Source organism: Callorhinus ursinus, unplaced genomic scaffold (genome assembly GCF_003265705.2).
Source record: "Callorhinus ursinus isolate GAN/ISIS: 27379988/994484 unplaced genomic scaffold, GSC_fseal_2.0 scaffold15, whole genome shotgun sequence".
Classification (NCBI taxonomy): Eukaryota; Metazoa; Chordata; class Mammalia; order Carnivora; family Otariidae; genus Callorhinus; species Callorhinus ursinus.
The window spans coordinates 6088773-6111739 of NW_027397077.1; the positions used below are offsets into that span (position 1 = coordinate 6088773).

The 22967-nt window shown below is 42.3% G+C and overlaps 1 protein-coding gene across 3 annotated transcripts in view; it reads left to right on the forward strand.

The window, feature by feature from the left end:
* The window catches only part of ARIH2 (ariadne RBR E3 ubiquitin protein ligase 2), a 47787-nt gene that overhangs the window by 18914 nt on the left and 5906 nt on the right, over window positions 1–22967 (forward strand). Inside the window, exons 2-9 of one of the 3 annotated variants that reach the window (XM_025885433.2) lie at window positions 884–929; window positions 11877–11944; window positions 15919–15982; window positions 17474–17624; window positions 18506–18627; window positions 19927–20036; window positions 21788–21905; window positions 22905–22955. In XM_025885433.2, the coding sequence (XP_025741218.1) occupies window positions 891–929; window positions 11877–11944; window positions 15919–15982; window positions 17474–17624; window positions 18506–18627; window positions 19927–20036; window positions 21788–21905; window positions 22905–22955 (723 nt within the window). In that variant the 5' untranslated portion in view covers window positions 884–890. The remainder of the gene's footprint in view (window positions 1–883; window positions 930–11876; window positions 11945–15918; window positions 15983–17473; window positions 17625–18505; window positions 18628–19926; window positions 20037–21787; window positions 21906–22904; window positions 22956–22967) is intronic. The other 2 variants (XM_025885430.2, XM_073901175.1) reach the window with 2 other exon arrangements.

Below are 22967 nucleotides of genomic sequence, written 5' to 3' on the forward strand. Positions count from 1 at the left end.
TGATGTTGGAGCTGGGTGATGGGTACATGGTTTTCATCATACTCTTCACTTTTGTAGATGTTTGGAATTTTTCATAATAAAAAAGTACCCTCGTGGTCAGGGATGGATGACTCATATTTTTGCTTTATTGTATTTTGCATAAATAACTTTATTTAGTGAGATCTTTGGGTTTCTTGGTATTTATTTTAATGATCAAAGACAGACTAAGGTTAGACAAGAGAAATCTTCAAATTTAGCCAGATTTTTTAAAGTATGAATAGCATGGGTGCCTTGATTACAAGTCAGCCCTCCCTCCATGGAGACGTGTAAAGAAAAAGTGAAAGGCAGCAAAGTTATGATCAGGAGCCAGAGAGCTGGCCTTCTAGAAGCTGAGAATATGTAGATGTGAAGTATGGGAGAAGTGAAGGCCCACCACTTAAATTAGACTGTAGGGGTGAGCCTTGCCTAAAGTCAGAGGCCTGCTGGAACCCCACTATCACCACCACTGCTGCTGATTTTGTCCCATTCTAGGGTGATGTTCACCTATTCCTTTGTCTCTGTGGTTTGACCTTGTTCTTCCTCTTATGCCTTTTAGTACTTTCTCACCTCACCCCCTACCCTCCAAGACCTGAATTCATCCATCTTGATCTCCTTAGGCTAGCTTTCCTATATCATGTCCCTTTCTACCCCAGACCCAGAAACTCACCCACAGTTCACTCCTTTCCTTCATCTCTGCTGTTTAGTGAATTACCACTAGCGTTTGTTAACAAATGTGATTGGACCACGAAGTGGCTTAACACAGGCTGAGGCATGGAGACCCATTCGTGTAGCCTTAAAAATTTTCAGGCAGTTGGCAAGTAAGAATTCTAAATAAAAATTGAAACTACCACCTGTATTTTTTCAGGCCGTTGATGCTCACTGCCATCAGCTGCATCCTCCCTATGGCACTGGTAAGTGTGGGAAGGGCTGGTGACAGTTTTGGTGGGCTGCTGGATTTCTTTTTTCTGGGGGAAAGATCTATTTGCAAGCCGTGTTATTGACTTGTCCCCGAGGGCTGGACAGCTTCAACCAGCTATAGGAGACTAAAAAGAGGAAGAAGCAACTGACCATGCCCATGGGTTTCCTTGGGGAACTGTTGTCAAGAGCAGAGGCTCTTCACTATGTGCCTTGATCCTTACATAAAATTAGCACGTTCTGTGTATTATTTTGAATAATAATAATATTATTCAAGTGCTCTGGGATGTCAAATAGTAACTTAAATTTCCTGAAACTCTTAAAACATTTTTTCCAAAGATGGATATTGGCTGTGTGTTAGAAAGGGTCCAAAATGTTGTATGTACTTACCATTTCCTTCGGTAGCATGGTTTATCTTGCTCTAGGATTTTAAGTTCTTTGTGGTCAGGAGATCAAGAAATGTTTGTTCCAATGATTAATATAAAATTCTGATAGAGACTTACCAAGAAATTTGTGGCTCTCATTTACTAACAAACTTGAGGTGGACTTGGGGGGGACCTGTGATTTTAAAAAATTGTTTTTACCACAGTCTGCTTTCTGCTTAGGGAACTAATGGAGAAAATATACACAGTAAAGTTGAAACATAGGGTGGGACAGCAAGTCACAGAATTGCTGAAGTATAAGCCAATAACCAAATTGCTGCTGAAATTACCTTATCTAAGGTCTTGAAATCCTGGTGCTATCTCCTTATAGTGAGTGGGTTGGAGGCCACGCAGATTCGGAAGTCTTATCTCATCAGGGTGGTCTCCACTTTAAGTGACAGTTGGATGTTTACACTATTTCATTTCTCTAGTCTCTGAAGCCCTTAGAACATGTAAGGAAGTGCCTCCAGAATATCTAATGAAATGCAGAGGTGGTGGACTTGTATACTGTTAACCAGTGAAGAACTCCTTGCTGGTGACAGTGGCTAAAATATTCATGTACACTTTATTACATCTCTGTGAGAAAAATCTTAGCATCATTGGCCCATATTCTAGATTTCCTACTGGTCCCCACTTCCCAACCGCCAAGCCCTCCTTATGAAGTCGGGATAGAATTGTATGCACACTTACTACACTGTTTATAAGAAACTGAAAGAAGAACTCGACTCCCCAGCAGCTGTCTACTCCTTTAGGTATCTGTGCACAAGTGGTAACTACTGAACATGTTTTTTTTTTTTTTTAAGATTATTTATTTATTTATTTGAGAGAGAGAATGAGAGAGAGAGAGCAGAGGGTCAGAGGGAGAAGCAGACTCCCTGCTGAGCAGGGAGCCCGATGTGGGTGGGACTCGATCCCAGGACTCCAGGATCATGACCTGAGCCAAAGGCAGTTGCTTAACCAACTGACCACCCAGGCATCCACTACTGAACATGTTTTGAGGGCTTGTATCAGGGAAATAACCTTAAGCATCTGTCCCAAACATAGATTGTAGAAAATGACAGAAGATTTTTGCCTGCAACCTTTGGGAAGTACTGATGACCAGCAGCAAAGTCCTTTCCGACATGCATGCAGCTAAGGTGTTCCTGAAATAAAAGAACCGGAAACCGTTCGAGGGTGTTGGGATTATAAATGCAACGGCAAAACAAAGCCAGATTGGATTGGCAATGCAGAACAGTGTTCAGGGTAAATGACGACAGAGGGTGATCCCACAGTTTTTTCAAGCTGGAAGGCAAGCTCCCCAGAGGCTCCTGACCCATTGTTGGTCAGGTTTGATGGTGTAGAGAAAGAGGAGAAAAAGGCAGGGAAGATAGGCTGCTCTTGGCTTCTGCTCTTACCACATTTTTTACTCTGGACCACCAGAGACTTGAGGGCATCCTTCAGTCTTTGATGAACTTTATACCACTATTTGTCCTCCCTTCCCCACCTTGATCAGTTACATTCCCTTCCCCAGCTCCCAGGAAAAATAAGAGAGGAGTTTTTTACCTTTGGGTCCTCTGTTCACAGTAACCAAGGCTTAAGCACAACTGTGATGCCTCAAAGACAGGCTTGAGATCTGTGCTTTGTGGAACGGCAACATTCAAGGAGTAGAACATCCATGGGAACACTAAGAAGGCTTGATCTGGGAGGTTGAAAGAGAGCCACAGAGTGTTGTAAAGTTATTGGCATTATAGGCCTGTGTGGAAGTTGTATCTGCTTATGCTGAAATTCACATTGTGTGATCAATTAACCTTTGGTCAAAACTATGTTAAAACTCTGAAGGGGAGTTTTTTATTTTGAGGAGTAAGTAAAAGGTCAAAGTGATTATTTGATACAGTAGCATAAAGGTCAACCTTTTGTTTATTGTGACATTTGTTTATGCAAGTTACTACAATTGTGTTAAAAGTACCTCCTGACTTCTATTACGAAAAATTAAAACAGAAGTTTAAGGAATTGTACAGTGGACATCCATACACCTACTGTCAAGATTATACAGTTGCTAACCTTTGGCTACATTTGCTTTGTTATGTATCTAGGCATCAACCAATTTTATTTTTATACAGATTTGTTGAAGTATTATTTACATGACATTAAATTCACCCATTTTAAAGTGTACGTTAAATGAATTTTAGTAAGTTTATGCAGCTATGTAATCATCACCACGATCTGAGTTATAGAACATTTTCATCATCTGGAAAGTTCCCTTGTGTTCGTTAGTCAGTCCCCACTCACAGCCCCAGGCAACTAGGAGTCATCTTTCTTTCCATATGGTTTTACCTTTTCTAGAAACTTCATATAAATGAAATTTTACAATATGTAGTCTTTTGTGTCTGTCTGCTTTCACTGAGCACAATGTTTTTGAGGTTCATCCCTGTCGTATTACATGTCAGTAGTGCTTTCCTTTTTATTGCTGAATGATTTTCCATTGTATGGATATATTACATTTTGTTTATCCATTCATTCATCAGTTGATGGACATTGGGTTGTTTCCAGTTTGGGGCTATTATGAAATATGCTGCCATGACCATTCATGTCTAGGGCTTTAAATGGACATATGTTTTCATTTCTCTTGGCTAGATATCTAGGAGTGTGATTGCTAGGTTGTATGGTAAGTGTGTGTTTAATGTTTTAAGAAACTGCCAAACTCTTTTCCAAGGTGAATGCTATTTTAGATTCCTGCCAGCATTATATAAGGGTTCCAGTTTCTCCACATCTTTGCTAGCACTTGGTATTGATAGTCTTTTGGATTATATTCATTCTAGTGAGTCTGAGGTGGTATCTTGCAGTTTTAATTTGCATTTCCCTTATGACTGATGATGTTGAGGATCTTTTCTTTTGCATATTTATTGTTCATACCTTTTTCAGGTGAAGGGTTCAAATCTTTTGCCCATTTTTAAAAATTGGGTTATTTGTCCTTTTGAGTTGCATGAGTTCTTTATAGATTCTGAATTAAGTCCTTTGACAGATATATGATTTGTAATTATTTTCTTCTAGTCTGTGGCTTCTCTTCCATTTTCTTAATATCTTTGAAGACTAAAAGTTTAATGAAGTCCAGTTTATCAGTTTTTTTTTTTTAAGGATAGTGCTTTTGTTGTATCTAAGAAATCTTTGCCTAACCAGGGTTGCAGAGATTTTCTTCTAGAAGTCTTAAGGAGTTTTTAGTTTTACATTTAAATCTGTGAACTATTTTGAGTTAATTTTTGCATGTTATGAAGTGTCTAAAGTTCTGTGGTTTGTTTTTATATAATGTTCGGTTATTCAAGAACCATTTGTTGAACGTTTCCTCAACTGAATTCCTTGGCACCTCTGTATAAAATTAACCGTAAATGTCTGAGTTTACTTCTGGATTTTTTTTTTTTTTTAAGATTTTATTTATTTGACAGAGAGAGACACAGCGAGAGAGGGAACACAAGCAGGGGGAGTGGGAGAGGGAGAAGCAGGCTCCCCGCCAAGCAGGGAGCCCGATGCGGGGCTCGATCCCAGAACCCTGGGATCATGACCCAAGCCGAAGTCAGATGCTTAACAACTGAGCCACCCAGGCGCCCCTACTTCTGGATTTTATTGTTTCATTGATCTCTGTTTCTAAGCCCATACGTACTTTGCTGTCTTGATTACTGTAGCTTCATAGTAAGTTTTGAAGTCAGATGGTGTAAGTCCTCCAACTTTGCTTTTTCAAGATTGCTTTGGATATTCTGGATCTTTTACCTTCCACGGATTTTAGGATCAACTTTTAATTTGTGCCCTCTCCCCCCCAAAAAAACCCTGCTTTGATTTTGATTAATTTTGATTGCTGTGTTCAGTCTGGAGCTATGTTGTTCAGTCTGGTGGCTATGACCCCGTGTAGCCATTGGGCATTTGAAATGTGGCTAGTTTGAATTGGTATATGCTATAATTCTAAAATATATAGTGTGCTTTAAAGACTTATATGAAAAAAAGGATATGAAATAAAATAGTTCATGAATAATTTTGTGGATTACATATTAATATTATAGATGTATTAGTCTAAATAAAATATATCATTAAAACACATTTCACCTGTTTTAAATTTTAGTTTTCATTTGTTTGCTGCTGTATAGAAATACTTTTGGTTTTTGTATATTGACTTTGTATTTTGTTATCTTACTAAATTCATTTACTAGTAGTAGTTTTGTATATTTGTTTAGGATTTTCTGAGTAAACAGTCATTTTATCTAGGAATAGAGACAAATTTGCTTCTTCTTTTTCCAATCTTTTATTAATGTATTTTATGTCTTCCCCCCCCCCTTTCCCTACCCTGGCTAGGGCCTCCAATATAATGTTAAATTGTGAGGGTAGTCATCTGTACCATTTTCCTGATATAGCATTCACTGTTTCATCGTTGAATATAATGCTTTTCATAGATGCCCTATATCAGATTCAGGCAGTTCACCTTTTGTCCTGATTTGCTGAGAATTTTTATCTTGAATGAATATTGAATTCTGTCAAATGGGTTTTCTGTGACGGAAATAATCATTTTTTCCACCTTTATTTTGTTAATTCGGTGAATTACAATAGGAACTTTGAAATGTTAAATCATCTTTCCATTCCTGGGATAAACGTCACTTCGTTATACTATATTGTCCTGTTTCTATATTGCTGTATTTAATTTGCTAAAATATTTGGATTTGTGTCTGTTCATAAAGGATACTGATCTGTAATTTTCTTTTTGTTACATTTTTGTCAGATTTTTGTATCTGAATTATGTTAGTCTCATAAAATTAATTTGGAAGAAGTATTACTTTCTTGAGTTTCTGAAAGTGTTTAAGATTAGTGTTGATAAAGTTCACCAGTAAAAAGTAGGCATGGAATGTTGTGAGGAAATTTTTGATTATGAATTCCATGTCTTTAATAGATACAGAGTTATTCAGTTTATTTTTTCCATTTTGTGTCAGTTTTGCTAAGTAGTGTTCAAGGAACTTGTCAATTGCACCTAAGATACCAGATTTATTAAAATTAGATTATTTATAATATGCCCTTATTTTTCCTTTTAGTACCTGTTAGGTTTGTAGGGATAGTCCCTTTTTCACTCCTGTTATTGGTAATTTGTATTCCCTTTTTTTCTTAAATGTTCTAGCTAAAGTTTTTATCCACTTTGTTGATCTTCTTAAAGAATCAACTTACAGACTTTATTTTTCAATATTATTTGGATTGAAATTTATTTCTGTTTGGTTCTTTTTAATTTTTTCCTTTCACATGCTTTGAGTTTAGTCGTCTTTTTCTAGGGTTTTGTTTGTTTGTTTTTTTAATTTATTTGACAGAGAGAGAGACAGCTAAAGAGGGAACTCAAGCAGGCTTCCCGCCGAGCAGAGAGCCCGATGTGGGGCTCGATCCTAGGACCCTGGGACCATGACCTGAGCTGAAGGCAGACGCTTAATGACTGAGCCACCCAGGCACCCCTAGTTTGTTTTTTTTTTTAAGATTTATTTATTTATATGAGAGAGAGAGGGAGTGCGTGCGTGCAAGCGCACTCTCACACCTGCAGAGGGACGGTTGGTGGGGCGGCAGAAGGAGAGAATCCTCAAGCAGCCTCCTCACTGAGTGCAGAACCCAACATGTGGCTTGATCCCGAGATCATGACCTGAGCTGAAACCAAGAGTCGGATGCTTAACCCACTGAACTACCCAGGCACGTGCCCCCCCCCATTTTTTAAAGATTTATTTATATGGTTTTTTTCTAGTTTCTTAAGGGGACTTTATGTCATTGATTTATAGATTTTTTTCCTAGTGTAAACATTTACAGTTGTAAATTTCCCTCTGACATCATGTTAGCATCTCACCAAGTTTTATTCTGTGGTATTTTCATTATCATTCAGCTCAAAACATTTTCTAATTTCTCTTGTGATTTCTTCTGTGACACACAGGTTCTACAGAAGTATGTTCTTTAATTTCCAAGTATATGCTACAAAAAAGGGCATCCTTGGTAGAGAATAGTTAATAAGGTGTGTGGGGGTGCTAGAATCACTTGGTCTGTTGCTGGACTCCAGGGCATAGTGGTCCTGATGACTCTTACTAAGAGCTTAAAGTTTGTCTCCTCAGTACTGGAAAACAGTGATGGGTTTTAAGCAGGGTGGGAACTGATCCCGGCAAGATATGAGAGCTGTGTAAGAGCTGTTTAGTATTATTACTTTTACATCAGGGTTTCAGGAAGGTAATCCTGAGGGATATGGAGTAGAGGGGTTCAGACAATAGTACTGATAGGTTGTTAATTTCTTGATCAGAACTGTCCAGCAAGGGCTCATCTTGATTCTGCTCTAAAAGATTCTGTTCTCCACAATTGAAAAGAGAGGAATGGAAGACTCTCCCCAATTGTGAACTATCAACTCTAATAGATTCAGAATGGATTGCTGAGCTCTGAGCATTAAACAGTAATGGTGTGAATACTCAGGGAATTCTTTCTTGAGAGAATTCAGCTGTTTGCACTCTGAGAAAGATTCATCTCCAAGGTTTGTCCTGGCCCTCTTGTAGAAGATGGCTTAAATGTTGGTGCCCCTGCACCCCCTCCCACTTCCTTTTCTGCCCCAAATCACTGTTCTTGCTTTCTCTGAGATACTGCTGGGACATGTGTGCAGTCAAGTTCTCTCTCGGTTTGTTTTTGTTTGTTTGTTTGTTTAATATTTTATTTGGGATGCCTTGGTGACTTAGTTGATTAAGCATCTGCCTTCAGCTCAGGTCATGATCCCAGAGTCCTGGGATGGAGTCCCGCATCGGGCTCCCTGCTCAGCGGTGAGCTTGCTTCTCCCTCTGCCTGCCACTCCCCCTGCTTGTGCTTGCTCTCTCTCACACTCTCTCTCCCTGACAAATAAAATCTTTAAAAAAAAAAAGATTTATTTTTGCGAGAGAGAGAGCTTGCTCATGTGATAGCACAAGTAGGGGGAGGGGGTGGGGCAGAGAGAGAAGCAGACTTCCACTGAGCAGGGAGCCCGATGCAGGACTCAATCCCAGAACCCTGGGATCTTGACCCAAGCTGAACACAGACGCTCAACCGACTGAGCCACCCAGGCGTCCCCAGTTCTCTCATGTGACCCAAGATCAAGGATGAGGTGGCCTCCCTGCTGGGACTACTACTTTTTTAAAAAGATTTTATTTATTTTTCAGAGAGCACAAACAGGGGGAGGGGCAGAGGAAGTGGGAGAAGCAGGCTCCCCCCTGAGCAAGGAGCCCGATGGGGACTCCATCCCAGGACCCTTAGATCATGACCTGAGCTGAAGGCAGACATTTAACCAACTGAGCCACCCAGGCGTCCCATGGGACTACTTTTTTAGCATAAATTCTTCTAGGTACTCTTCCTCTACCCCTGTGCTCTTTTTGCCAGAGAACCTTTTGGAACCTGACTTCCCTGTAGATTCCCTGGTGTCCATTACAGGGCAAGGCACAGTCACACTGCATTTTGCTTAAATTAATGGTCTGTGAGTTCCTTTAGGTTTATAATGGATTACTGAGGGAAAGTCCCTGATTTTCTATGATATACTGTGGACATAATATGGGCCATTTTCACACCTCCATCTGTGATATGGAGATCACAGTAGCACTTCCTGCAGAAGGCTGGTGGGAGGTGCATATAGCTGACATGTGTGCCTCTTATCTTGTATATATTACTGTATTCTTGGCTGTCGGCACTGAAAGAATAGATTCATATACTCCATTGTCAGTTTCATAAAGTGCTAGACGTATTCTCTTTTCACATAATCTCTTCTCACCAAAACTCAACTCTGCTGGGATATTCTGAGTTGGTCATTAGTGGACTTGCAGTCATTAATAAAATTTCTGTTTCAACAGAGGGCCATGTTTTCCATAGGTGGGCTGCATGTGGTGTGCAAATTCTGAGGATTTGTTGCTGCTGTTAAGTGCTGTTCAAATCAAAGGATCAGACTAGATAGGGTGGTAAAATTCTTTTTCCTAAGAAAAGTTTTGGGGTGCCTGGGTGGCTCAGTTGGTTAAGCGACTGCCTTCGGCTCGGGTCATGATCCTGGAGTCCCGGGATCGAGTCCCACATCGGGCTCCCCGCCCAGCGGGGAGTCTGCTTCTCCCTCTGACCCTCTTCCCTCTCGTGCTGTCTATCTCTCATTCTCTCTCTCTCAAATAAATAAATAAAATCTTTAAAAAAAAAAAAAAAGAAAAGTTGTGGAGTTCGATTTTGAAAATCCACAGATTAAGACAGGATGTCACTTAATGATTGCCATTTGTTGAGGGGTCATGCTCTCTCCAGTCCAGTTCTAGGCTCTGTGGATCTGTGGGAGGCAGCCTGACCCCTGTTTTTAGCTCACAGCCTCCACCTAAGCCATCTGTGGTGAGGAAGGGAGCGGTGGGGGTGGCTGCTGGACATGGTCAGGACTCCTCTCATTTCCCAGGTGGTTTAGTGCCTTGTCAGGACCTAATAGCCACTGCATGTCAAGACATTTAGAAGTCAGGACAGAAAATGGTGTAGGGCTGATTGGGCCCCATTAGGTAAGAGGTGATAGAAAAGGCTCCAGTGAGGAGGTCATCCAAAACAGTATCACTATCAGATTAAAAAAAAAACAAAAACTGTAGTCAGAAGCTATATTCAAAGCAATTATTTAACTTTAAACCTTATGTTTTGTCTGTTTTCATTTTGTGATAGTGGTTTGCTGTGGATAAATAGTTTTGTTATGGCAACAGTTAGAAGAAATGTCAGTTACAATTCAGGGATCCTAGACCTAACGTCTCCATGGTCCTCAAGAAGAAAATACTACAGCAACGTGTATGAGTCAGATGGCTGTTACCTTGCATGGAAGGGATGTGGGGAACCCCACCCTTAGTGAAATGTGTTATCTTGAGACCTTGGTTTTCTCCAGATGTACCTGGGCTGTAGGATAAAAAGGCATTCACTCACTGCACAGCCTTTGACACTGATTATGCACTGGGACATGCCTTTGTTTAGTAAGTGTGCACCTGTCTCCTTTCAGGAGTAACTTGAGCTCTAGGGATTACGTGTTGGTCACTGTGTCTTTCCGCCTGCAGTTCTTATCTGTGGACCAGCTGCCTTATAGTTCCTTGGTAGTTCCTGTTTAAAGACTCAGTCCAGTGGGCAGAGTACCAAGGTTCTGTGTGTTCTCTTGGCTCCGTGGCCTGAAGTGTGCTCCTTGTTTCTCCTTGATTCAGTAGCACCCTCATGCTATGTAGTGCTCTCCCTAGGAAGCCTGATCTAGACCTCCAAACACAACCCTGTCTTCTGTGCTTCTACCCTAGTCTTGACAACTTCAGGGTGTTCCTTTTTGTAACTAGTCTGCCTAATCTGCTTCTCATCTCCACTCCACCCTTTTTAAGAGAGAGAGAGCATGCCTGCGCAGGAGCCCCAGAGGGGCAGAGGGAGAGAGAGAATCCCAAGCAGGCTCTCCAGTCAGCACAGAGCCCAACGCAGGGCCGTGTCTTACAACCATGAAATCATGACCTGAGCTGTAATCAAGAGTTCAGACGCTTAACTGACTGTGAGCCACCCAGGCGCCCTAGTCTTCTTTCCCTATTAACAACATAGTGTGGCTATAACATGTACATGCTATCTTACTACTGGCTTCTTTAGCCTAACATTAGAATGTGAACTTTCTATGTCAATAAACTTATTTCTGTAACATCCTTTTCAATGACTGCATACTAAATCATTGCATAGACCTATCATATATTGTTTACCTAGTTCCTTTTTGTTGAACATTTAGTAATTTTTAGTTTTTTACTCTTGTAAAGCACTGCGGTACACATATCCTCTATGATTTCCTCAGAAAAATTTACAGAAGTAGATTTCCTAGCTCAGAGCACCTTCTGAGGCTTTTTGATAGCCACAGCCAGTGTGCTTTAAAATGTAGGGGCCACAAAAGCTGTCCATAGGCTTTTTTTTTTTTTTTTTTTTTGACAGAATAAGCAGGGGGAGCGGCAGGCAGCGGAAGAGGGAGAAGCAGGCTCCCCTGCAAGCTAGGTGCTCCTGTCCATCGGCTTTTAAATCATACTTGCAATCAGGGCTCATTGGTTACCAGGAATTTGGAGGTTTTAAGCAGGGATGTTTTGATTTGCTGGATTTATACAAGAAGTCCAAGCCTGGAGATTTTCTGAGACTAACAGGCCTAACTAGAGGTGCACTTCCCATGTGTGGCCCTCCTTCAGCAGCTTGAGGGAACATAGGCCACATTAGGGAACACACAGCTCTTTTCTTCAATTGGATGCTGGATTGTTATTGTCACAGGGTGGTTTTACTTCAGTTTCAACTCAAACTAATTTCTTGGAAGTGTCATTAATGAAAGCAAAGAAAAGTGAAAGAGATTCAGGAAAGATTATACTAAGATTATCACTAGGATTATAAGAGTCTGAACTTAAAAGATGAAGCAGAGAACCAGGAGGAAGAATTTGGAAATCAAGCCTGGGCCTGCTGTAGACATGAATGTATGCACTTCTCAAAAAGTGGAGTTCTCTGAAAGAAACTACAGTTGTAATTTGATTTTTTTTTCTTTCTTCTTTCTAGGTATCTCATTCAGTTGCTAAACTTATATTAGTTAATTTCCACTGGCAAGTTGCAGAGATATTGGACAGGTAAGGTGTTTGGGGGAAGAGAGATGGCCTTGCCCATAGCTTCTTCCTCTGCCCATCCACCCAGTGGTGATTATTGTTTATGTTTTGGAGTATATCCTTAACAATGTGCATATTATATATTTAAAACATTGGATCATATTGTATATCCTTTTATCCTCTCAGTACCTGGCGAACATTTTTTCATGATTGCATCATATTCTTTCTATCTCTGTTTCATTGCTGGCTCAGTATTTCATCGTATAGATGTCCCATGCTTTTTTTTTTCTTTTTTAAAGATTTTATTTATTTATTTGACAGAGAGAGACACGGCGAGAGAGGAACACAAGCAGGGGGAGTGGGAGAGGGAGAAGCAGGCTTCCCACCAAAGCAGGGAGCCTGACGTGGGGCTCAATCCCAAGACCCTGGGATCATGACCTGAGCTGAAGGCAGACACCTAACGACTGAGCCACCCAGGCGCCCCTAGATGTCCCATGCTTTTTTCCAAACCCCTGTTGTCAGTGAAGTTAGCTCATTTTTTTTACGCCGTTAAGAATTTCTAATCAGTGCCCTTCTGTATAACACTTGCTAACATCTCCATTTGTTTCTTTTGGATATATCAAGTGAGGAATGCAACATACTTTTGAATATTACCTTCAGAAAAGATAGGCCAGCTTACCACCAGAACCAGATCTCTAGAGGCACAGACTTTGGAGTCTCAGAATGTCCTGGAAGTTGTCAGGAGGAGGGGTTCCTCTTCCTGCTGCCCCCTCCGGGAAGAGTCACCATGCCCTGCCTACAGAGGCATGTGCTTCTGTCTAGCATAGGGTTTCTCACCCTCAGCATGCATGCCATCTGGGGTTAGATAATTCTTTTTGTGGGGCACTGTTCTGTGAGTTGTAAGGTTTGGCAGAATCTCTGGCAGAATCCATTTGAAAAGACAACAAAAAATGAGCAAAAGAACAAACATTTCATAGAAAAGAAGGCATGAACAGCCATTAACATGAAAAGATGCTCAACCTCCATAATCTGGGACACTGAAATTAGCACCCCGAGCCTTTGAAATAAAGTCTCCAAGTAAGCCCTGGAGAACAAAATTGCCACTAGTGAGAATCACTGGGCACATCCCTGCCCTTTCACACACCAGAGAGTCTTTCCTTGTACGGTGTGATCCATTTATCTGCAAAGGAAGGTCATGCCTTTCCTTCTCCAGGCTAAACATAACTGGGATGGCTGTACCTGCTGGAGCAGCTCCGCCCACTCAGGAAGGAGCAAATACGCTTCTGATTTCACTAACTGAACTCTTCACTCTGTATCCCCAAGAGGCGAATACGTTTAGGTAGACTTTCAAGTGAACTTCCACTGTCTGCACTGCTGTTTCTACTACCCAGAATTGGGACCCATGTAGGTTCCAGCAGTGGGGTATCTCTCACTGTCCAACTGTAGCCTAACTTGGGGATAGACAAGATGGCTAAGGATATTAAGAATACTAGTGTGAGAAGTAGGAATAAAATCAGTTGAAGGAGGCATTCTGACTAGGTGGAATAAGGAAGTCACATATATGAGACCTTCTTCCCTGCTCAGCTTCCTGGATTCTGAGTAATGGGTTTTCCTGAGCTTTGTGTGACACTTTTATTGCCACGTGGTAATTGTTTTTATTTTTATTATTTTTTTAAGCTTTATTATTTATTTTAGAGAGAGTGTTAGAACAAGGGGAGGGGCAGAGGGAGAGAGAATCTCCAGCAGACTCCCCACAGAATCTGATGCGGGGCTCTATCCCAGGACCCTGAGCTCATGACCTGGGCCAAAATCAAGAGTCAGACGTTTAACTGACTGAGCCACCCAGGCGCTCCTGTTTTTATTTTTAAATGTATATATTCCATACCTCATTCCAGAAAGGAATTAAATTTTTATTATGAAATGTTTCTTTTTCAAAAATATATGTATGTGCACACATGTGTGTGATGTGTGTAGGTTTTAAAGAATGATAAAACAAACATACTTAAGTATCTGCCCAAATAAGAAACCCTCTGACCTTTATTCAGAAGCCTCTGATGGCAGTCTCTGCCTGGCCATACCCCCTTCCTTCCCCTCCAGAGTGACCAGTATCTTGAATTTGGTATTAATCATTTTCTTATTTATTGTTTTTTTTTTAAGATTTTATTTATTTATTGGGATGCCTGGGTGGCTCAGTCGGTTAAGCGGCTGCCTTCGGCTCAGGTCATGATCCCAGGGTCCTGGGATCGAGCCCCGCGTCGGGTTCCCTGCCCAGCGGGAAGCCTGCTTCTCCCTCTCCCACTCCCCCTGCTTGTGTTCCGTCTCTCTCTGTCAAATAAATAAAATCTTTTAAAAAAAATGATTTGATTTATTAGAGAGAGAATACAAGCAGGGGGAGCAGTAGAGGGAGAGAGAGAAGCAGGGAGCCTGATGCGGGGCTCGATCCCAGGACCCCAGGATCATGACCTGAGCAAAAGGCGGACGCTTAACTGACTGAGCCACATAGGCACCCCTTCTTATTCTTAAATTATATATCCTTTAGTTTTGTATGATTGTGTGTTTTTGTTTTTTTTTAGGCTCCATGCCCAGCATGGAGCCCAGCACGGGGCTTGAACTCATGACCGTTGAGATCAAGACCTGAGCTGAGATCAAGAGTCAGATGCTTAATCAGCTGAGCCACCCAGGTACCCCTAGTTTTGTATGTTTTTAGAACTTAACAGACATGGAATCATGCTGTATGTGTTCTTCAACTTTTAAAATTAACAAGGCTGCATTTTATGACATCCATATTCCTGTCAAAAACCATTTGTGAGTTTTAGTTTTTTGCTGTTACAAATAATGCAACTCTGAAAACTCTTGTGCATGACTCCTAGTGTCATATATTTTTCTACAGTTGAGTATAAAAACTGAGAGTATCTGTTCCTTAGCTTTACTAAATGGCAAAATGTTTCCAAAGTGATTGTATCCTGTTACATGCCTACCAGTGGTATATGAGTGTTCCTGATGCTGTCAGACTTGAAGTTTTACAATCTGCTGGGTATAAATGACATATAATCGTGTCCCAGATTATTATGGAGGTTGAGCATCTTTTCTTGTTAAGGACCATTCATGCTTTCTTTTCTGTGAAATGCTTGCTCTGTCTTTGCCCATTTTTTATTGTTACTTTCTTTTCAAATGGACTTGGAGGAAGTTTTCTTTTTATTTATTCTGAATATCAGTCTTTTGCCAATTATATATGTATTGAATTATCTTCCGTTTATAGCCTGGCTTTTCACTTTATGGTGTTCTGGTGACCTGAACTTCTTAAATGTAACATAATTGGTCAGAGTTTCTCTTTATGCTTTGCATTTTTTTTTAATTTTTATTTAAATAATCTCTACACCCAACGTGGGCTTGAACCCACAACCCCAAGATCAAGAGTAGCATGTTCCACCGACTGAGCCAACCAGGTGCCCCTGCATATTCTTTGTCTTAAGATATCCTTCCCTATTCTGAAGACACAGATATTTCCAGAAAGGAGTTGAAAACAAACATGGTCCTTCATAAGTATTTTTCTTACAGTTTGGTGTCTTTGAATCAGGGTTATTATTCTCATACCAGTTGAGGGCTAAAAATTGAAAGAGATGGGGCGCCTGGGTGGCTTAGTTGGTTAAGCATCTGCCTTTGGCTCAGGTCATGATCCTGGAGTCCTGGGATCGAGCCCCGCATCAGGCTCCCTGCCTAGCGGGGAGCCTCCTTCTCCCTCTCCCACTCCCCCTGCTTGTGTTCCCTCTCTCGCTGTGTCTCTCTCTGTCAAATAAATAAATAAAATATTTTAAAAAATTGAAAGAGAAAAGTATTTATACCAAAGTAAAAGGAAGCTTGGTACTGTCAGAAGGTAATTAGAGACAAAGACACTTTAGTGCAAACGCAGCACTTGTTGGTCTCATCTGGTTTTGTTCAGAGGTTAAAACGTTTGTCTTCGTTTCTGAATCCCTTTATTTCGGCTTTTTGTTTTATAGATACAAGTCTAATTCTGCTCAGCTGCTCGTTGAGGCTCGAGTTCAGCCCAGTCCCTCGAAACATGTGAGTATCTCCCACTTGAGCAAGGCTTCTCCTGACACACATGGCTCTTGCTGTGGCTTATGGTGTTATTGAGAACCATCTTGCTTTGTTTATAGTACAACATGCCTGAGATTTTTGTTCCAATATGGGCCTAAATCTTCCATTTCCATTTTAGTTTAAAGAGTTTCCTCATGGATGAAGAATAAATCATTGCCAGTCCTGGGGCCCTCTCCAGCCTCACCTTCTTCTTTACACACAGCCTGTACTCCGTTCCTGCTGGGCTGCTTGGTGTTCCCAAGCTCACCATATGCCTCTTCGACTGCTTGTGCTGGCCCTGGCCTGGAATGTCCTGACCCTATCCCCATCTTTGCTTGTGGGAATGGAACTCATCTTTAAAGACCCAAATCAGGCTGTCTTTCACAAAGCCTGTGATCTCTCCTCTCCAAACACGTCTAGTTATGTCTTGAAGTCTTTACCTGTGTGATGTAATGAGTCACTCATCTTTTTCAACTCCCCTACCAGACTGTGTGCTTTATGGTTAGGAACCATATCTTACTATGCATAGCAGTGTCTTATGTATTTAGGAGTTTGACAAACATTTGTCAAATGAGTAAGGGCCATGTCAAAAGCACTCTTTAGGAGGGAGAATCAGGGTTCAAATTACCCCATAACTTTGTAGCTCTCAGGAGAAAATTTCCAGAAGCACATTGGATAAAAATGAGAATATAGCCTTTTTCCTCCAATTGTTTTTTGTATTTCCAGTGAACTAACCAGAACCTAATGTAAACCTGTAGTGGACTTCTTTGTCAGTTTGTGGCTTGGGCCAGGGATCCCACATTGTCTTTGTCTGCCAGTTCGTATAGCGTGGCATGGATTCTGGAGTTCAAGCTTTGCAGTTATTTGCCCACATCCTGGAAGGTTTCTTCCCTGGTAGGAGCCTTCCTCATCCCTCTAAATTAATTGTATATTACATCTCTGCAGTGTGTTAAGGATGAGTTGTGAGTTAGTAAAAACTGTAAAGTTTTGTGTTTTGGGCATATCTGTGGGAAAAGCACTGTCTTTGACAAGTAAACCTGCAGTGTGGTATTGTTAGAAGCTTAAGTAGCAGCTCTGTGCACCAAATGGGGCAGTTCATAAAAGAAACCCGGTAGCCTCTAAAAGCAGAATTTGGACCGAATGACCTTTAAGGACCTTTGGCAATTTGGAAATTCTGAGTTTTTCAACCTGACATCATAAACTAATGTAAGTTCTCCTTTCAGCCTTCCTCGGCCTCTCTGAATCCTAGTGATTGTGCAAGCCCAGCTCATGTGCCACCTCCTTCAGGAAGCCTTCCTGATCTGTGCTTTCTTTTGAGAACTTTTGGGACCCACAGAGGCCACACATTGCAGTTGAGTTCTGACACTTGTTGCAGGGTCAGGCTCGCCTCCCATGCACCTAGCTGCATCAGGCACCCCTGTGGCCTCCCAGGATCTGAAGGTTCCTCTTCACTCATTTGGATCTGCCTCTCCCCAGGTTCCCACGGCCCACCCCCCTCACCACTGCGCAGTGTGTATGCAGTTTGTGCGGAAGGAAAACCTACTTTCTCTGGCCTGTCAGCACCAGTTTTGCCGTAGCTGCTGGGAGCAGCACTGCTCAGTACTTGTCAAGGATGGCGTGGGTGTGGGTGAGTCTGCTGCAAAATTTGTAAAAGGCTGGCATGAAGTATTTATCTTCAGCTTTGCCCTTGCAGGTACTCAGGTCAACTGTGTGTTTTCTTCTGAGCCTGATTGGGGTTTTTATTGTCAGAACCATTAGTTTCCAAACACATCAGGCTGAACAGTGGCAAGATTTTCCCCAGTCCTGAGCAAAATGAGAAGATTAAGGCTATTGTTTGGGCATATATGTAAATGTTGGTGTGAGTGCAAGGTGAACTTCTGGGAGAACTCTCCTTTAAGCTACCTACCCTATCTTGATGCCCCAAGTGGTAGCTATAACTCAGAAACCCTCAGAGATTGCTGCTATTTAGGTAGCATAACACAAATCAGATTTGGTGATTGGTTATAGGAGTGTTTGTCATGCTATGACTTGATGGTATTAGAACTCAATTAGCATCCCATTTACAGTATCTGCAGAATCTCATTGTGTTGGGTGGTAGTCACTTGCACGTAATACGAAATGTCACAAAACAAAATTGTTAGTCAAGAACCATATAGGATTTTTTTTAAGTTAATCTCTGCACTCCATGGGGGGCTTGAACTCAAGTCCCTGAGATCAAGAGTCGCCTGCTCTATCAACTGACCCAGACAGGTGCCCCAAGAACCATATAGGATTTTTTAGATGATACTGCTTTTTTAGTGGTGCTATTTGTGATATATATGTAATTTGAGGTAAATTTTAGTTGTGTCACTGCAAATACGTTAATTTCTCTCTCTCTCTTTTTAAAATCTGTGGCTTCAGGGATCTCCTATGTGGAATCTGAATTTGTTGGGTGAACGCAGTGGGGAAATATATTATTGTCATGTCTTCTGCAGTGCAGTTATCCGTCATGTTGTCTTTGTTCAACAGGAGTCTCTTGCATGGCTCAGGACTGCCCACTCCGAACACCAGAGGACTTCGTGTTTCCATTGCTGCCCAATGAAGAATTGAGAGACAAATACAGGCGCTACCTCTTTAGGGACTATGTGGAGGTATGACCAGCCCCTGTAGTTGCAAGTCTGTCTTCCTGGGCCTACCTTCCACCTCATGCTCATCACAGTCACTTTGTAGACAAGGCTGCCATTGGATGCTATAATTTGAAGAAAGAGCTTGTGGCTTTTACAAAGTGGAGAAGCCACTAGAGTGGTAGTGAGGAACACAGGCCCTGGAGTCAGGCTGACAATGACATGAATCCCAGGTCTGTTACTTCCTCGCTGTGTAGCCTTCCACCCTTTATTTGACCTCTCTGAGTCTTCGTTTTCTCTGGTAGAATGGTCAGGCCTCCTCCCCTTCTACACAGTTGCTTAAACTGTGTATTGTATGGCAGGGAATGAACACGAGTCAGGGCTATCTCAGGAGTTGCTGTTGCATTTGGTTCACTGTGTGATTTATAAAGCACAGAGAAGGGGTATTGCTTTTTGTGCAATTTGAAAACTTGTCCAGGATTCCAGCGTGGTCACTTTTGGATTCCCTCCCCTCCTTTGGGCTCCCGACTCAGGCTTGCAGCCTCCATGCAGCATAGTTCTCATAATTTTCGTCGATGGTGCCTGAGCTTACAAGATTGCCTAACTGGCTGGATCTTCTCGTACATGGGCTGCGGGATAAACAGTGCCTTGTTCCCTGTGCTGTTTGCTGCCTTTGGTACATGCGTGAAGGTCATTGAGCCTCTCAGAGCTTTTATTTTTGTTTTTGGGTAAAATTGGTGTGTAACATTATATTGGTTTCAGGTATACAACATAATAATTCAATATTTGTATATGCTACAAAGTGGTCACCAAAGTAAGTCTCGTTACCATCCGTCACCATATAATTGACCCCCTTCATCCATTTCACCCACCCTATAACCCCCTTCCCCTTCTATTCTCTCTATCTTTTGAGTTTTGTTTTGTTTATTCATTTTGTGTTTTAGATTCTGCACAGAAGTGAAATCATATGATACTTGTCTTTCTCGGTCTTATTTCACTTAGAATAATACTTTTAGATGCACAGCTGATTGGGCTGTGTTCCTTTCCAGACCTGTGCACTTTTAGCTCACAGACACAGTTCTGTACTCCATTTTATAATCTAGCCTTAGATCATTCTAGTGAGCTGCTACCTAGTTTTAGCTAAACATTCGTAGGTCTTTAATATCTGCCTAATGCTGTTCTTTGTGACATCCTTTCTGAATTCCTATAGCCCCTTGATAGAAGTCATCGGCTGGAAGGACAGAAGGTGTTTGAGCTGCAGGGAAGTCTGATTTGGAAGCAGTGACTAGGGGATGTCCTCATTGTTTCCCCTTGGTGTGTTCACAGAGTCATTACCAGCTCCAGCTGTGCCCTGGTGCAGACTGCCCCATGGTTATTCGGGTACAGGAGCCTAGAGCTCGCCGAGTACAGTGCAATCGGTGCAACGAGGTGTTCTGGTAAGAGCGAGTGTGGGTGCTGAGCAGCCCTGGGCTCCTGCCTTGTCCTCCAAAGCACCACTGCTGTTGCTGTGGGTGAGGGTGGAGCTGGGAAAGACAGGGTCTTTGAGCCTAACTAGCAGCTCTGCTCCGAAGGGGCAGGGTGTGTACCCAGCATCTCATGTTCCACGGGATGTTTGATAATGCGCAGTCTAGAAACAAAAAAGTGGCACAGATTCTTGGAGAATGTGCTATGGTTTGTGCTTCTGAGACTCATGGCACAGAGATTGTCTATGTTGGTATGTGTGTGCCTGCACAGATAATCGAATATTACTGTGTTTGAAAGCTACAACCTTCGGCGTTTGAATCATTCTCCATCTTGCCCTTTGTAGGCTAATTTTATAATGCTACAATTCATAAAGGTAGTTTATATCTACTTGGGTTGCTCTATTCAGTAGATACGGGGATAAAGTGTACTGAAGACTTACCATGGGAAAGACACTATTCTCATCTCTTTACCTACATTGTCACAATTGTGTATAATTGATACTATTGCCCTCATGTTAATAGGGGAGGAAATGGAGCTGCAAGGCAATGGCAGAGCCATAATTTACGTCCACATCTGTGTCTGTCCCTAATCATGCCTCCCTAAGATGATTCCTGGTGGGGCTTCAGAGAAACTACATGGAAAATGGGGTGTGTGTGCATGTGTTCTTGCCTTTCAAACCATTGTTGAGGGAGTCTGTGGCTCACCAAAGATTAAAAACCACTAACATAAGGGTGCCTGGGTGGCTCTGTCAATTAAGTGTCCGACTCTTGATTTCAGCTCTGGTCTTGATGTCAGGGTCGTGAGTTCAAGCCCCATGTTGGGCTCCATGCTAGGCGTGGAGCTTACCTTAAAAATAAATAAATAAATAAGAACCACTAATGTAGTTGCACTCCATCCTTTGTGTCCCACATTTTTTTTTTTTAAGATTTTTTTATTTGACAGATAGTGAGAGAGCACAGGCAGAGGGAGGGGGAGAAGCAGGCTCCCCACTGAGCAGGGAGCCCAACACGGGACTCAATCCCAGGACCCTGAGGTCATGACCTGAGCCGAAGGCAGACACTTAATCAACCGAGCCACCCAGTTGCCCCTTTGTCCCACATTATGAACTTCTTTCCCTGGGACATGTGTTAGGCTGTTTGCCTGAGTGTCTTTACTATCCAGACGTTGTGTTAGCTTGGACAAAAGGGAAATGAAAAACATGGAAACCTAGCTGGATGAGTTGTTGGAGTGTTTTCTTTTCTGATTTTAAGTTTCAGGCATTGTCAGAGGTATTGGCCCTGCAGACTGAACAGGTTCTGTCCTGTGTACATCCTGTGCACATCTGGCTGGGAGTCAAGTCAAGGCTCCCAAAAAGTGGATCTTGGTTCTGTTTGGGTCTGAGCTGAGTTACCTGTCTCAGAGCACCTCGCCATGCCCTTTGAGAAACTGAACTCTGAATTTGACATCCTTTAAGGGAGGGTTAACACCACGCAGGATATTTAAGACAGAAGCATTTTATTTGGGTTTATTAAGAGTGTGTCTTAGAAGTGCTTAGATTAAAGAGATATTCATACAGTATTTCGGTATAGCCCTGGGTAAGTAAAGATCCCAAAGGCCTTGAGAAGTGACTTGACTTCTTTGAAAAACTCTAATTCAGGATCTGTTGGCTTGGACAGAAGGAAAATTGAAAATATGGTACCCTGACCTAACAATTATTTGAATGTTTTTCTTTTCTGGTTTTAAGTTTCAAGTGTCGTCAGATGTATCACGCCCCCACAGACTGCGCCACAATCCGGAAATGGCTCACGAAGTGTGCAGACGACTCTGAAACAGCCAACTACATTAGTGCTCACACTAAAGACGTAAGGACTGTATCTTACCTGTCATGGATCTGCCCTCCTTAATGCTGCCTAGGGCCTCACCCAGGAGGCTGGCCATTGAGAGCAGAACACCCAGGGCCCCAGGGCCCTTGCTGGAGGCTGCAGACCCTTGCCCAAACTTGGCAGAGTTTGCAGCGGACTATCATAGCATGTGTTGGATGCGTTTATTTTAATAAAATAATAAACTCCCTGGAAAAGTTTGACCCATATGGTGAATAATTAGAAGAAAACCTGTTTTTTTTTTTAATGCCTCCCAGGCTTTAACAGCCCTGGGAGGGAGGTGGTTGATAGCAACATGTAGTAAAGAGCAAGGCTCTGATGCAAGCCCAGGCATGCCCAGTTCTCATTCTGAAACTTCCCATGGGAAAACGTGGCCCTCAGCCCCTTGAGCCCTGGGTGACTCAGCACCTACCCTGTGCTGGTCATGTGCTGAGTTGCTGCACTCACAGCATAGCCATGACCGTGACCTCATTAAACATAGTCTGCTTTGTGGCAGTGGGAGAGCAGAGCGTCAGACTGGTCTCTGCATTGCTGCCGAGGTTGGGGCATCTCTCAGATGAGAGCAAGTGAGCTTTAGAGGTTGTTTCCTTGCCCTCTTGTGGAAGCAGAAGTCCAGGCAAGCTGACCAGGACTTGGTCCAGTGTGGCAGCTCGTGTGTTGCTTTGGCATTCTTCCCAAGCAGGAAGGCTTTGTGCTGACTCAGCTTGTGCTTAATCTGAGCAGCCTCGTGGCAGAGACAGATGGTGGAAGACTTAGTGGGGCTCAGCCGGTGCTTGGAGTGTTTGAGAGCCAAATGTGCTGACCTCATTTCCTTGAATTGCTGTTCCAGCCTCAGCGACCCGCCACATTTAAGTGAGATGCTCCTCCCCACAAGGGCTCGCACGATGAGCTACTGGGCACGGGTGCCAGGAGCTTTGTGTAATTTGTCTTAGATCCGGCCTGGTCGTGTGTGAGCCTAATGGCGCCCTTCTGTCTCCTCAGTGTCCCAAGTGCAACATCTGCATTGAGAAGAATGGAGGCTGCAATCACATGGTGAGCAGAAGC